The 14,754-nt window shown below is 45.2% G+C and overlaps 1 protein-coding gene across 2 annotated transcripts in view; it reads left to right on the top strand.

Moving 5' to 3' along the window:
* The first annotated feature begins 1,617 nt into the window (after positions 1-1,617).
* Positions 1,618-14,754, top strand: part of TRABD2B (TraB domain containing 2B) — a 345,777-nt gene continuing 332,640 nt past the window's right edge. The window contains exons 1-3 of one of the 2 annotated variants that reach the window (XM_048498580.1): positions 1,618-1,646; positions 2,043-2,278; positions 4,186-4,746. In XM_048498580.1, the coding sequence (XP_048354537.1) occupies positions 2,159-2,278; positions 4,186-4,746 (681 nt within the window). In that variant the 5' untranslated portion in view covers positions 1,618-1,646; positions 2,043-2,158. Of the gene's footprint in view, positions 1,647-1,818; positions 2,279-4,185; positions 4,747-14,754 lie in introns of those variants that run through there. The other variant, XM_048498582.1, reaches the window with a different exon arrangement.

A 14,754-nucleotide genomic window follows, 5' to 3' on the forward strand; every position in this document is an offset into this window, starting at 1 on the left:
GAGAGGCAGACAATATAAATCTATAACAGAGCAATTCTATCAGGCTCAGCCAAGACAAGCAGTTCCCTGGAAGTGTGAATAAATTAAACCTAAGTTGTTGGGTTGGGTAATTAGCCAGATGCCAAAGAGGTGTGACTGTTTGGCATCACACCCTTCCAATTGACTGTCAACTGAAATAGAAGATTAGCATAAATGTGTTTAGATTGTACATCACAGGGATCCCCAAACTTTTTGAGCCTGCAGGCACACTGAAATTCTGAGACAGGATGGTGGTTGCAACCACAAAACGTCTGCCACAGGACATGGACCCAGCCTCAAAATGGCTACTGCAGGAGGTGGAGCTAACTGCAAAATGTCAGGGAGTGAGATTATGTATAATTCTAGCAATAACTCTTTAATTGCCAGGTAAGAGCTTATTTTAACAGGATGTCTTTTAAAATAAAAACATTGCTTTGAAATATACTATTGCATACACACATATCCTTGTGTTATGATATCAGTTCTTGGCAAAACAACTTTTTGAAAAATTCTACACAGCCAATCAGATGTCAAAGTCCTGCCAGGCAAAAGCCCACCCTGGCCCCACCTACTTTCTAAAAACATTTGGCAGGCACCAGGAAAGGTGTGGCCAGGGGGAAAATGTTGTGTCCCTTTAACAGAAGCTTAATGTATAGAAATAGCAGCTCAAACTTTCAATGGCATGGTATTTGCTGAAAATCAAGCTGATATTAATGGCTAAAATAGAGAGACTATGAAATTGGCAGTCCCAGTCTCAATACAGGATCATGCAGCATCTCCTACTCTATGAGCACCAGGACAACAGAAGAGAGAATCTGTAGGGGGTGAAAACTTCCTGGTGAGAGTAGTAACATGGAAAGTTTCAGAATTATAGGGTTGATGGTGGTGTTATTGCTGACATGGTAGTTTTTTCAGTGCAGTGCAGTGCAGGTTCGTTTTTAAATACTTCAGTGGCACATTGGGCCATACTTTTATTAAAAGTACACTGGTATCGGACCTTCGCTCATAGGCGGTTTTTTAACCAGGTATAAGTAGGGTTGCCAACTCCCGGTTGGGAAATTCATTGGGATTAGGGGTGGAGCCTATGGAGAGCTCAGTATAGGGAAAGGAGGGAGCTTGGCAGAGATGTGATGCCATGGAGTTCATTCTCCAAATCAATAATTTATTGCCGGAGAACTGATCTCTGTGGGTGGCAGGTCACTCTAGAAGCTGCCTGCCATAAGTGTCGGCAATAAGGGCACTGCCCATTGCTGGCGGTAAATTTGAGTTGGGGCTCATCATCACCACCTGTTGTGTCAGGGTGGAATAACTACTCTCCGCAGACGAATGTTTAGAATAGGGACAACGGCACCTGATTTTACAGAGAGGACTTATTTCTGAGCACAGCCTTGCTCTAAATATGCACTAAGTGTGCTGAAAGAAAAATTGCCTGAGCTTCATAGCCTTTTTTTTGCTTCTGAGTGTTTTTCTTCCAGCGAATCTTCGCTTACCTTCCCTTTAGCTACTCCGACCATTGTTTATGAATCAGGCGCCCTCTTGTGGTCGGACTGGTTAGCTGCCGGCTTGTCCGCCGCTTGAAAGTTTGAAGGCGGGAGGGAAGAAAAGTTTGGGAAAGTTTGGAAATTGCTGTAAGTTTTTGCCTGCTGGCTTTTTCTCGTTCTCTATGCAACTGACATGATGACATCCACAGCAGTGCCCGCCTTCATGTACTTGTTCAAATAGCATTCCCTAAATCTGTCGCCATCCAAAAGCCAAGATCCACACCCCACAACCACCCGCCTTTTCTAGGGGAAAAAAAACCTTTCCCACCTCCTTCCTTCTAAATGCCGAAGGGGGGGGGACCCAACTCCTGGGCAGCGCAGAAAGTTACCGCTTTGAAGATTCCCTTTTGCTCCCAAAGCAAGGCGGAGGCTTAGCTTCAGCGCCGGGATCCCGGGGATCACCCTTGCGGGGCCGTTTAAGCCCCCTTTCTTAGGCCAACAAGGGCTGCAAGCTACCAACTCTTCGCTTTTTGCACTTGTCAGATGCGGACGCGACTGCCCGATACTGACGCTGGCCGGGATCGAGACACCCAAGGCAAGACCGGGCGAAGAGTTACTTCCAACCCAGCCGGCAAGGCGGGTCCCCCAGGAGGAACAGGATGCAGCCCCACCTGGCGCTGATGTGCTTTGTATTCGGGGGTTTTCTGCCGGCGTCGGCTCGCCCAGAGCCCAGGAGGCGGCAGCAAACGGACCCAAGGCGGTGTGAGCTGCCCCGATCGGTGAGCCGGGTGAAGGAGGGAATGGTGGGGGTGATATGAAGCGGAGGCTTTCCCAAAAAAGGGGTGCGATCGTCTGGACATTGTCCTGCTCATAAAATGACTGGGGTGATCCTGCAGGAGGGTCTATCATTGGGAAATGCCACCGTCTTGGAGTGCTGAAGAGGCGAGGGACGCTGCCATCCCCACCTGCCCCGCCCCCATCACAAAACGGGAGAATCCTTGTCAAGATGTTGTGTGGGGGAAGTCAGTGGAGGGTCGTCAGTCCCAATGTTCACTAACTCCTCTTGAGTTTTTGCGCGTCTCCAGATCGATGTGACCGCTAGAAACATCGCGTTTATCCTCCTGCCAGGGGGAGACTGGGGGATGGCGGTGGAAGCAAAGAGAACCAGTTCCACCAAGAGTGCGTGAAAAAGAATCACCTTCTTTTCTGTCCTGCTGTGCAGCCTAGAGCACAATTGTTGGGGCTGATGAAGTTTTAAACAGTAAAAATACTCCTAAGCGGGTACCACTGTGTAGGGAGGATTTGGGCATGTCGGAACCCACCTGGCAACTTTTCTGTAGATTTATGCTTAAAAATTATTTTGTGAGATGAAATTTTTTTTTAAGAAAAAACAACCACATAATTTATAAATTTACATGTTTCAGCTTGATTCTGGCTGTTTAAAGGTATTGATCATTTGAGTGAAATCTGTTGAACAACCCATTCCCTCTTCTGTTTATGTTAGATTTTCAGCTGTTCTATAGATAGACATAATTTCACAAGTCATGGGAATTCTGTAACACATTTTGCTAGTTGTTATTTGTGCCACTTGTGTAAATGCCCCCCCCCCCCTTTTTTTTTTTTTTTTTGCTGAAGCAAGATCTACAGACCAGTAATGATTGCATCAGTGGGACTGTTGGCGCAATCCTGAAAGTTCTGCTCAGAAATAAATACCATATTATTCAATGGGCCTTACTCCCAGGGAATGTCCTTAGGTTTATATCCTATGTTAAATTATTCAACCTCATTGATTATAAGGGATGTTAATGGTAAACCATGATTCATGGCTGTAATCCACAGGGATTTTAATGAGGTTTATGCAGAAGAACTTTCTGGGAGATTGAGCCCCGTATGTCTATATAACTGTTATACCATTTTATCCTAAATATACATATATTATTCCAAATAATCACCTGTTTGTGCTACACAAAGGATGGTTAGAACATAGTAAGGGAAACTGTTGACTGTTCTGCTGTGCATAGTACATGCTACCTGTTGCTGTATATATTTACTACTATGTAATTTCACACCATTTAACATTTTATGTTATTTTATGTTTCAACTATGTTTCAGATTTCTACAATCCTAACTGAATTGGACTGTTTATTGAATATCCCATCCTATTGGTTATATTGATTTACACTGGTGAGCAGGGCAGGCTATGGATATATAAGCAAATAAATAACATTCAGTAGGACTGAATGTTCATCCTATCTTCCTTTTTTCCCCCTAGAAGGAGTGATATTAACCTATTTTTTTCACAGATGTGTCTCTGCAAGACTGAATGCAGAAACCACATACCCAGTCATATTGGGGTTGTGTTTAATAGAGTAATTCTATCATAGATGAAATTATATTTCAGATTGTCCAGTCACATACAATGTTAAGAGGCCCAGTCACTGTAAATTGCCATCTTAGTCTTACAAATGCTGATGCTGATTTCAGTGGAACTTGTATTCATGGCAGCGGGGTTAAGATTTGGGATGTAGCAGAAAGACTAAAAACATTACACTGGAATAAGTGGTTTCTGGAAAACAGCCACACTGTAGATGATTACACCACTCCTTGTTATACAGCAAGCTTCACTGGTGTTGAACTCGCTTGTCTTCCCACAATTTTAAGTGACTTACTACTTTTCTTTTCTTAGCAGAGACATCTGAACTCTTTCCTCTGGACAATCCGGAAAGACCCCCCTGCTTATTTGTTTGGCACCATTCATGTGCCTTACACTCGTGTATGGGACTTTATCCCTGAGAATTCCAAGGCTGCTTTCCTGTCTAGCACCAACGTATACTTTGAACTGGACCTCACTGATCCCTACACAATCTCAGGTCTGGCCAGTTGTCAGCTGCTACCCCATGGAGAGAATTTACAAGACGTGCTCCCCCAGGATCTTTACCACCGCCTTAAGCGCCACCTTGAATATGTTAAACTGATGCTGCCTCACTGGATGACCCCGGACCAACGAGGCAAAGGTCTGTATGCTGATTACCTCTTCAATGCCATTGCTGGAAACTGGGAACGTAAAAGACCTGTCTGGGTGATGCTGATGGTCAACTCCCTGACAGAGACAGACATTCGCTCCCGGGGAGTACCTGTACTGGACCTCTATTTGGCCCAAGAGGCTGAGAGACTAAAGAAAAGGACAGGAGCTGTGGAGAGGGTGGAAGAGCAATGCCATCCATTAAATGAGCTGAACTTCTCTCAGGTAAGGAGGAGTGGACCCCACCCCACATCTTCTTTAAGCATTTCAGTCATAAAGTGGAATGTGTAAAGTGCCCTTGTGGTGTTTTTTTTAAGTTGGTTAACAGAGTTGATGGGATTATAGAAAGGTAATTCTTTCCTTTGGACTGTTTTGCAGTCACACCTGCATATCACACATTAAACAGTGTTTACCTGCAAGGAAATATTTTGTTTGTGATTGAAAGATAAAGAATATTACATTATGATCACACAGTGGAATATTGGTCCATAAGGTGTACCTGTAGGTATTCATACCACATTAGCCTTGTTTGCAGGTTCGTGGGGACGGGGGAAGGAGAAAGGGAGGGAGCTTTCCTGGCATGGGCTGGAGGCCCACACAGCATTTCATCCATCAAGGAATGCAGCAGCTGGTTTCTGGCTGCCTGGCCCTTCCTCTGGGCCCAAGGGACCTTCGTCCAGACTGGGGACATTCCCAGCATGGCCACTGACCTCCTTCCTGCCTGTTCTGGCCCATTGGGCATTGCTTGGAAGGCCCCCGGGATGGGGTTAGGGTTCTTGCTAAGCCTCCTTTAAATGCCTCTGCTCAACCTGAGCCTCATTAGGTCTTGTGCTTTCTTCTACCCAGCCCTCCCTTTCTGTAGTGTTTTCAGAGTGTTTTGTTTGTATGTTGTGCTAATTTTGTCTGCTTTTTGTCACAACTATATTGACAGTAGCAGCATGGAGCTGGATTCTTTGGGAGGAAAATGGCTTGTGTGCCCCTTTCCCTTGCTTTGGGGATCCTCTTAAGGGATTTCAGAGTAAGTGTTTTGGGGGCTGTCAGGCGTGCTCTCACCTTAAGTGGCAAGAAGACCACTGAGTGGCTAGAACCCATGTGGAACCCATCTAATCACCACAGCAGTTGTTTTCTCTCCTGGCTCAGTCAGCTGACTGGCACAGGGCAGAGGGGAGATATCAGCCATCAGGTGGGGTCGCCTATTATTTATTGGCTGACAGGGTAACTGGATCCATGCCTCATGCTGTACCAAGGCTCTGATAGCTGCTGTTTCAATAAAGTTGTGGTCAGTTCTCTCCAGCTGAGGTGTTTGTATGGTTACTCTGTGCTATTTGGGCTCCGCCTCCCTGTTCTTTTCTTCCTCCCTTAATCGCTGGACCCACAATACAATATTTCATGGGTACAAAAATCTAAAGCAATTTTTTTGAGAAGCAATACAGAAATAGAGGTGGCATCTCGATTCCACTGGCATGAATGCCCATTAAGGCAAGGTGGGCAACTTCTTGGGCATCCTGTATTGTGGGGGGCATCAAAAGATACTCGGTGATTTAGTTTTTTGGGTATTTTTAGTGGTTTTCCATTTTTGGCCTGCAGGGGGCGCAATTATAGGCTAGTGGCACCAAAATTTCAGAGCATCATCAGGAGACTGTCCTTATGCTACCCCCCAAGTTTGGTGAGAGGTTTGGTTCAAGGAGTCCAAAGTTATGGACTCCCAAAGGGGGTGCCCCTATCCCCCATTGTTTCCAATGGGAGATGGGGCTAATAGGAGATGGGGGCTACAGTTTTGGGGGGTCCATAACTTTGGCTCCCCTAGGGCAAACTGCACCAAACAGGGGGGGGAATCCATTTAGGGGAGTCTCCTGATGATCTCCTGAAAGGATTTGAGACTGTGCCTTCGAAGTAATGTGCCCCCCCAGCCTGCACTAACCCCATTGATTGTAATGCAGAGACAAAGATTCTTGGGCAAATTTAGGGATGTTCTTTGAGAAAGAAAAAAACATTCTTGGGCGATATCAGCACCAAAATTTCAGGGTATCATCTGGAGACTGTCATTATGGCACCCCCAAGCGTTGGTGCAGTTTGGTTCAGGGGGGCCAAAGTTATGGACCCTCAAAACTGTAGCCCCCATCTCCTATTAGCTTCCATTGGAAACAATGGGGGATAGGGGCACCCCCTTTGGGAATCCAGCTTTGTTTTCATTGATTTAAACCTCCCACCAAACTTAAGGGGAGTAGCATGGGACCTTGATCTCCTGATGATATGCTGAAATGTTGGTGCTGATATGTCTAAAAACTTCACCCCCTGTAGGCACCAATGTCCTGGTGCAAAACAAATTTGGTCGTGGTGGAGTGGCCGCCCATTGGGGGGGGGGGGCATCCAACTCAGTTTTTGCCCAGGGCTACAGTTTGCCCAGGGCTGCCTCGTTACGCCCCTGTCTCAGTCTGTCTTGCACATAAACTCTCTTGCACATTGTGTATAGTATCAGACATTTACAGGAAAGAATATGCAATATGTGAAATTTATATCAGCTAGGCCTCCCTTGAGTATATTCAAGGTATACAAATTGCTAAATATTAAAATATCTGTTGTATCTGGCTTTTGTAATCAAATAATGCCCATTGTAAGTGTTTAATGTGAATGGACATCTTTGAACATAAATCTACCTTAGCATTTTATGTATGTGCTTTCATATGCATATTTTTTCTTTAATATTGTACCTGGCCTAGTCAGTCCAGGAAATAGAGTGGTCCTGGCATATTATGTGCAAGACATAGAAATCTTTTATTTGAGCACTGTAGGATCAGCAAATATCCTGAAATCTTGTCACTGCTTGTACTGTAGTGAAGAAAGTAATTTTTTCTCTTTTTATATATTTGGCACAAATAAGTGTTTTTAGTGTGTTGCTTATCACTTGAACTTCCCTGAAAATTGCGACTTTCTGTAAAAATTCCCTTCTGAAAATTCAGTGTGTGTGTGTGTGTGTGTGTGTGTGTGTGTGTGTGTAGAGAGAGAGAGAGAGTGTGTGAGAGAGTGTGAGAGAGTGTGAGAGAGTGTGAGAGAGTGAGAGTGTGAGAGAGTGAGAGAGAGAGAGAGTGTGTGTGAGAGAGAGTGTGAGTGTGAGTGTGTGTGTGTGTGTGTGTGTGTCAGGCCTTTACTCTGTTCCCTGTAAAATGGTTTATTTTGAATATTAGGTACATGTAAGTTGTTCTCATTAATTAGAGAAAAATCTCCTTACAATGTATATTTTAAAGTCATAGATGTCCCTTGTTCAAACAAAAGGTTGCAATGCTTGATGGTGATGCTATAAACCATCTGTGTATAGCTCTTATGTTAGATAATAGGCTTCAGATGCTTTTCTGAAGAATAAATTGTTTGTGCTATTTGGACAGAGCAACTGTTTTTCATTAACAATCTTAAAATATCACCTGTGAAAAAATGCAATTAGTTGATAGTGCTGCCAAAAATAGATAGCTGGAATGGAATACAATGGATAAAATATGCTACAAGACTGACAGGAGTTACTGGGACTGAGTATACTGTTTTAGGTTAGTTTCAGATAATGCTTTTATGGTCCCAGTAAAATCAACACATCCCTACATAAAACAACTAGCCAACCAAAGCAAAGGAAGGATGTTGGGTGGATTGCAAGCTAAATGTGAGCAGTCAGAATGATACATTTCAATACCAGATTAACCTTTTTTGCCACTGTATCAATATAGGCATAACATCCAAACCACAAGGTGTAATAGTTCCATTGCACTTCATTGATCAGGGTATACCTGGAATACTGTGCAGTTCTGAAGACCTCAGTTCCAAAAGAATGTAGACAAATGGAGTGGGTGCAGATGAGAACAACAAGGATGATCAGGGCCTGGAGACCAAGCCTTATGAGAAATGGCTGAGGCACTTGGGAATGTCCAGTCTGGGAAAGAGGAGATTGAGAGGGGAACATGATTGCTCTAAGTATTTAAAGGCTGTGACTTAGGTCGTTTCCCCACTTACCTGCTGCTGCGCGCTACTCTCCCCAAGTAGCGCAGGGTCCCCCGGCACTCCCCACTACAGGGGCGGCGACAATGCAGCCGCCCCGGCGCTGCTGCTGTCGCGCCCCCTCAGCGTGCGTCATTCTTGGTGCTCCTCAAAATGGCGCCTTTTGATGACCCTGCGCTCTGTGGGGAAGCCCAGGAGGGCGCCAGAAATGGGAGTAGCACGCAGCAACCTTTGGTCGAGGTAAGTGGGGAAATGACCTTAGAGGGCAGGGAGTTACTCCTGTTGTCAGCAGAGGATAGGACTAGCAACAATGGGTATAAATTATAGGCAGAAAGATACCAGTGTGGTGTAGTGAAGATGGACTCTAGTCTGAAGAACTGGGTTTGATTCCCCACTCTCAGCTCCACCTACCTCACAAGATGTCTTTTGTGTGGAGAGGAAGTGAAGGAGTTTGTAAGACCCTATGAGTCTCCTTACAAGAAAGAAAGGGGGAGGGTGTAAATCCTCTTCTTCTTTTTATCTATATTAGCAAACATGTTTTACGATATGAGTAATTCACAGTGGCATTGGCTGCCTATGGAGATGGCGACCTCTCCTTCACTGGCAGTCTTTAAGCAGTGGTTAAATGTTGTCAGGGATGCTTTAGGCTTATCCTTCATTAAGCAGGGGATATATAGTTCCTTCCAGCTCTATGATTCTATGACCAGTGCTTTCTGTTGGAAATTTTTGAGATCATATGACACAACTTCAAAGAGTCTCCTTGCCTCCTCCCAGAAAAGATTATCTTCCTATGATAGTACCATGAATGAGTTCATTTAGGAAATATTTATGTCATTTCATGTCTATTCAGATGCCTACTTGGATCTGTTCTATGAGGCTTACTCCCAAGATTGTACTGTTAATGTTGTTTATCCATCCTGTTCAAAATTTATATTATTCCTATAGCTGTTAAATAATTAAATATTTGTACTATCCATTTCTAAACTTGCTGTATTTTCAAAATTATTCTTGGGAATGTGTTTACTAATTTGTTGCCCCAGTTCACAGGTAGATATGTTCACAGGTAGATATGTTCATAGAAATATTTGTGAGGTGGGGATTCTTCTTGGTTGGCAATCACTGAAATTAATTCTGTTGCTTAGCAGACTGAGGCTATTGCAGCACAAATGATATTTTGGGCATTTTAAGAAATCTCAGTGGAGCAGAATAGTGACTTTTGGAGTAAACACAGAGCATAGTTCCAAAATTTAAAACGCACTGTGGCACATCCCTTCCCCACCCGGGGCTCTCAGGCTGTGGGTCCTTCCCTCCCTCCCTGTCCTGGGGGCTTGTCTCCCCAGACATGTCCTTTTCCAATTGGCCCAAGGGGCCAAGAAACAGTTTAGCCCACAGGGCACCTGCTGTTGTAGGCAGCCCGTCCCAGGCGTCACAGCCTTCCCTTCCTAGCCCTGTGACTGCAGGAGTTGGGTCTGCCGCAGTTGCCTCACTGGCAGCTGGACCCGAGCTCCCCGGTGTGGCACACCCTGCCCAGTTACTTCACTGGGACCAGGGCCAGATTCCCAGGCTTGGCTATCCTTCGCCTGAACACCCAGCCTCACCCAGCTGTACACTCTCCTTTCCTCCCCAGTGTCACTATCAGTTCGCCTTCCAGCACCCCACTGCAGCAGCAGATCCCGAATGCCATTGCCTCCCCCTTATATGCCCTTCCAGCCTTCAAATCCCTTCCTCTCCCCACCTGAGTCCACTCCCAGCCTCGCTGACCATGCCCAGCTGCGCCCCGAGCGCGGCCGAGACTACGGCCTCACTCCTCCCCCCAGCATGCAGTGAGCCCTTGCCCTGCCTTGTCGTCGCCTCTTCGACCTGGCCCCGTCTCGTTCCATCCCCAGCCTCTCCCACTTAATCCCACGCCGATGTCCCGATGCGGCCGGCGCATTGAAATGTCGATGCAACCAGCGAGATTCCCGGTCGGCCCATAAGCGGTGCAAGTCCGGGCTCGGTGGCAGGAGCCACTGCCGCGCCTGGACACCCACTTTTAATAATTAACAAATATATCAATGTATTGCACCAAATGAATCACTAAATATTTTCAGTGCCACTTATTTACAAATGCAATGACAGAAACATTTACAAATTGACTTCTTTGCAGATAGAGCGAGATATATTTTATACGATTTCCTCCAAAAAGTCAGTTTCCACTTCTCTATCAACTCTATCCTATTTGGAAGAGAATTCAAAATAAATAGTAGAAATACAATATGCCTCTGACATTGAGCTTTCATAGAGTCAAATAGTACTAAAAATAAAACCTGTAAAAGTTCTTCATTACAAAGCTGAATCATTGGTAGCCTTTTAAATCTGAGTAGTCTTGCATATTTGGTGCATGATTACTGAATATTTTTTAATTTCCTGAGATGGAAACTGTTGTTTCTTTATCCCTGATTTTACTGTCCAACAGTCACTCTCTTTTTCTATTTATTTATGTGTTTGTCTGTTTATTTATTTATTTATTAGATTTTTAGGCTACCCATTCCTGAAAAGGGCTTAGGGCGGCGTACATCAATAATACAGTATTAAAATACAATTAAATCATAAAATCAACAGTTTACAGCAATAAGCCCAAAAGATGGTGACTTCCCTACATGAACCCATGGGAGGCCCTGATGTAACCTGATGGTTCAACCCGGCTGGCTGGATGGAAAAGCTTGGCAGAACACCTCCATCTTGCAGGCCTTGCGGAACTCATTTAAATCCTTCAGGGCCCTGATCTCCGAAGGGAGCTTGTTCCACCAGGTAGGGGTCAGGACTGAGAAGGCCCTGGCCCTCACTGAGTCCAGCCGGGCATCCTTTGGGCTGGGGATATCCAGAAGGTTCCCCTCTGATGAACGAAGGGACCTAGTCGGGCAATATGAAGAGAGGCGGCCTCTCATGTATGTGGGTCCAAGACCTCTCATGACCTTAAAGGTTAAAACCAGAACCTTGAAGATGGCCCGGTACTCAAATGGCAGCCAATGTAATTGGTAAAGGACAGGTGTAATGTGGTCCTTGCTCGAGACCCCGGCTAGGAAACAATCAGATGCATGCTGCACAAGCTTCAATTTCCAGACCAAATTCAGGGGAAGGCCCATGTAGAGCGAGTTACAATAATCCAGTCTAGAAATGATTATTGCATGGATTACTGTGGCAAGGTCAGAACTAGAGAGATATGGGGCCAACTGGCATCTCTGCTGGAGATGGTAGAAAGCAGTCTGGGCGGTCCTAGAAATCTGGCCTTCCAAGGACAGCCTGGAGTCCAGAATCACGCCCAGACTGCACAACGATGAGGATAGCTGTAATTCCTCACCAACTAATGCAGGCAGTCCAAAATCGGCCAGCATCTCTCCCTCACCCACCCACAGAACCTCTGTCTTCACTGGGTTAAATTTCAGCCTGCTCGCTCTCAACCAACCAGTCACGGACTCAAAACAATGCTGGAGAGCATCAGGGGCTGAGTGTGGATGACCCACCATTGTCAAAACTAGCTGGGTGTCATCCGCATACTGGTGACATCGCAGCCCAAAAATTTATCAGTTTTCATGCATAATGAAGAAAAAAGATTGTCTTTGATTCTGCAGTAGTCATTTGTTTGAACAATATTTTATGTATCCTATAGTTGTTTCATTGGTGGCAGAAGATCTTTGCCTTCTTGGACCTCCTGACCTCTCTCCCGAGCAGGGACGTAGGTATAGATTTTTATGGGTGGGGTTCGGGGTTGGGGCCACACCCCCATCCGCCTTTAGGACATGACCACACCTCCCAAAGCCCTGCCCCCAGCCTAGCACTTATAAAAGCAGCTCTCCAAGGCCGGGGACAGCAGACTCCCCTCCCCTGCCCCCCCACCAGCTGGGCTTCCAGCCAGCAGCTGGCAGTTCCTTCTGCCCTCCCCTCTGGGCAGAGGCAAAGAGGGAAAGTGGAGCCTGGTGCAAAATCTGAGTTTTGCGCAAACCCCCCCCCCCCCCCGCCTCCGTGCAGCCACTGTGATGCTGGAATCCACCCCCAAACAGCATCACTTTCAATGGTGTTTAAACTAGAGAGACCAAATTCTCCTTTTAAATCCACCTTAAAGGGAGAATCTGGGGTCCCCAGTTAAATAACATTGAAAGTGATGCTGTTTTGGAGTGGATTATCCCCCACCGTGAAACAGCATCACTTTCAATGTGGCGTAGTGGTTAAGAGCAGGTGCATTCTAACTGTTGAAACAGCATCACTTTCAATGTGGCGTAGTGGTTAAGAGCAGGTGCATTCTAATCTGGAGGAACTGGGTTTGATTCCCTGCTCTGCCACTTGAGCTGTGGAGGCTTATCTGGGGAATTCAGATTAGCCTGTGCACTCACACACACACACCAGCTGAGTGATCTTGGGCTAGTCACAGTTCTTCTGTGCTCTCTCAGCCCCACCCAGGGTGTTTGTTGTGAGGGGGGAAGGTCAAGGAGATTGTAAGCTCTTTTGAGTCTCCTACAGGAGAGAAAGGGAGGATATAAATCCAAACTCCTCTTCTTCTTCTAAACTGAGGACCTCAGATTCTCCCTTTAAATCCATGCCAAAGGGGGTGGATTTAAAAGGAGAATCTGGGGAAATTTGGGGGGTGCCTGCTGTCAGGGGTGCAATTGTTAAGCTCGCAGCACCAAACTTTTAGGGTATCTTTAGGAGACTCTCCTAATGATACCACCCAGGTTTGGTGAAGTTTGGTTCAGGGGGTCCAAAGTTATGGACCCTCAAAGGTGTAGCCCCCATCTTCTATTAGCTCCCATTGGAAACAATGGGAGATGGGGTACCCCCTTTGGAAGTCTATAGCTTTGGACTCCCTGGACCAAACTTCACAAAACCTGGGTGGTATCAATAAGAGACTCTCCTGATGATACCTGCCAGGTTTGGTGAAGTTTGGTTCAGGGTGTCCAAAGTTATGGACCCTCAAAGGTGTAGCCCCCATCTTCTATTAGCTCCCATTGGAAACAATGGAGGATAGGGGCACCCCCTTTGGGAGTCCATAACATTGGAACCCCTGAACCAAACCTCAACAAACCTGAGTAGTATCATCAGGAGATTCCCCCAAACAATCCCTGAAGTTTTGGTGTTGCTAGCCTGAACAATGCGCCCCCTGCAGGCCAAAAACCGAAAAACATTTTAAAAACCCACAAACGGGCGGACTTCTGACATGAATGGGAGGGGTTGAACCCGAGAAACCCCCCCCCCCTTACCTACGTCCTTGCTCTCGAGGCATTTTCTGGACCCTTACAGAATGAAAGGAATACAGGAGAATTAGGCAAGATAAGGACCACTAAATAGCCAATAGAGAATTTTCAAATCTCTGTCAAATCTAAAGTATGCTCTGTTATGCTGCTGCATTGGCATATAACATTACGCCAGGGGGATTGCTTCTGTGTGACATGAATTCATTCCACTCCGGCATCAGCTGAAACCCACCCTAGCCCTTGCAAAATAAATTGATGTGGTGGAACGGAGATTAATTGAGACTCAGACCTGAAAGATAGTTCTAAGATCCTGACTTGCCAAACTTCATATTCTAAGGCAACACTGGAGAAAATAACAAGTAGCTCAGTGGTTCTTCTGTTCCTGATTCTGAGCTGTCTCAGTCACCTGGTAAATTGTTCAAAAGGAACAATTTCTAATGCTATCATTCTAGCAATCCCATTTCTCAGTGTATTATGGTTATGATGAACTAGATTTCCTTTCTTAATCTAAATCTTGGATTTTCTCTTAAGAAACCTGTAATTAGTGGTATTAACTGTGGAAATTAGAAATTGACCAGAGTTTGTATTTCAGTTTAAGTCTAGGCCGCTGGAAACATCTGTGATCATTTATAACCCTAAATCTGTTGTGGGCACCAATAAGTCTTTTTTGGCATTACTTTAATTATAATATATAGTCTGAAAAAAAATGCTGCATTGAAACCTCCTGAAACATTTGTATTTAGGGAATATATCCAATCTTTAAACACTTGCTAGGAAAAAGTAGTTTGCTTCCTTTCCCTGACTTCCCATCTGAAAGCAGCTACATGCTGCTGAAAATGTAAATAAAGTTAATATTATCCATTTATCTGATGCTCATTTTTAGTGGGTTCTGAAAAGGCTTGGAGTAGAGTTTAGGGGAAATCCTTGGAGTATGATGTAGGGGGACTTCCTGAGAATCAACTACAGCTTAACTTATTGTGTGTGTTAATTGCCATCAAATAGCTTTCAACTTATGGTGACGCTA

The sequence above is a fragment of the Sphaerodactylus townsendi genome, linkage group LG05 (assembly GCF_021028975.2).
Source record: "Sphaerodactylus townsendi isolate TG3544 linkage group LG05, MPM_Stown_v2.3, whole genome shotgun sequence".
In the NCBI taxonomy this organism is placed as follows: domain Eukaryota; kingdom Metazoa; phylum Chordata; class Lepidosauria; order Squamata; family Sphaerodactylidae; genus Sphaerodactylus; species Sphaerodactylus townsendi.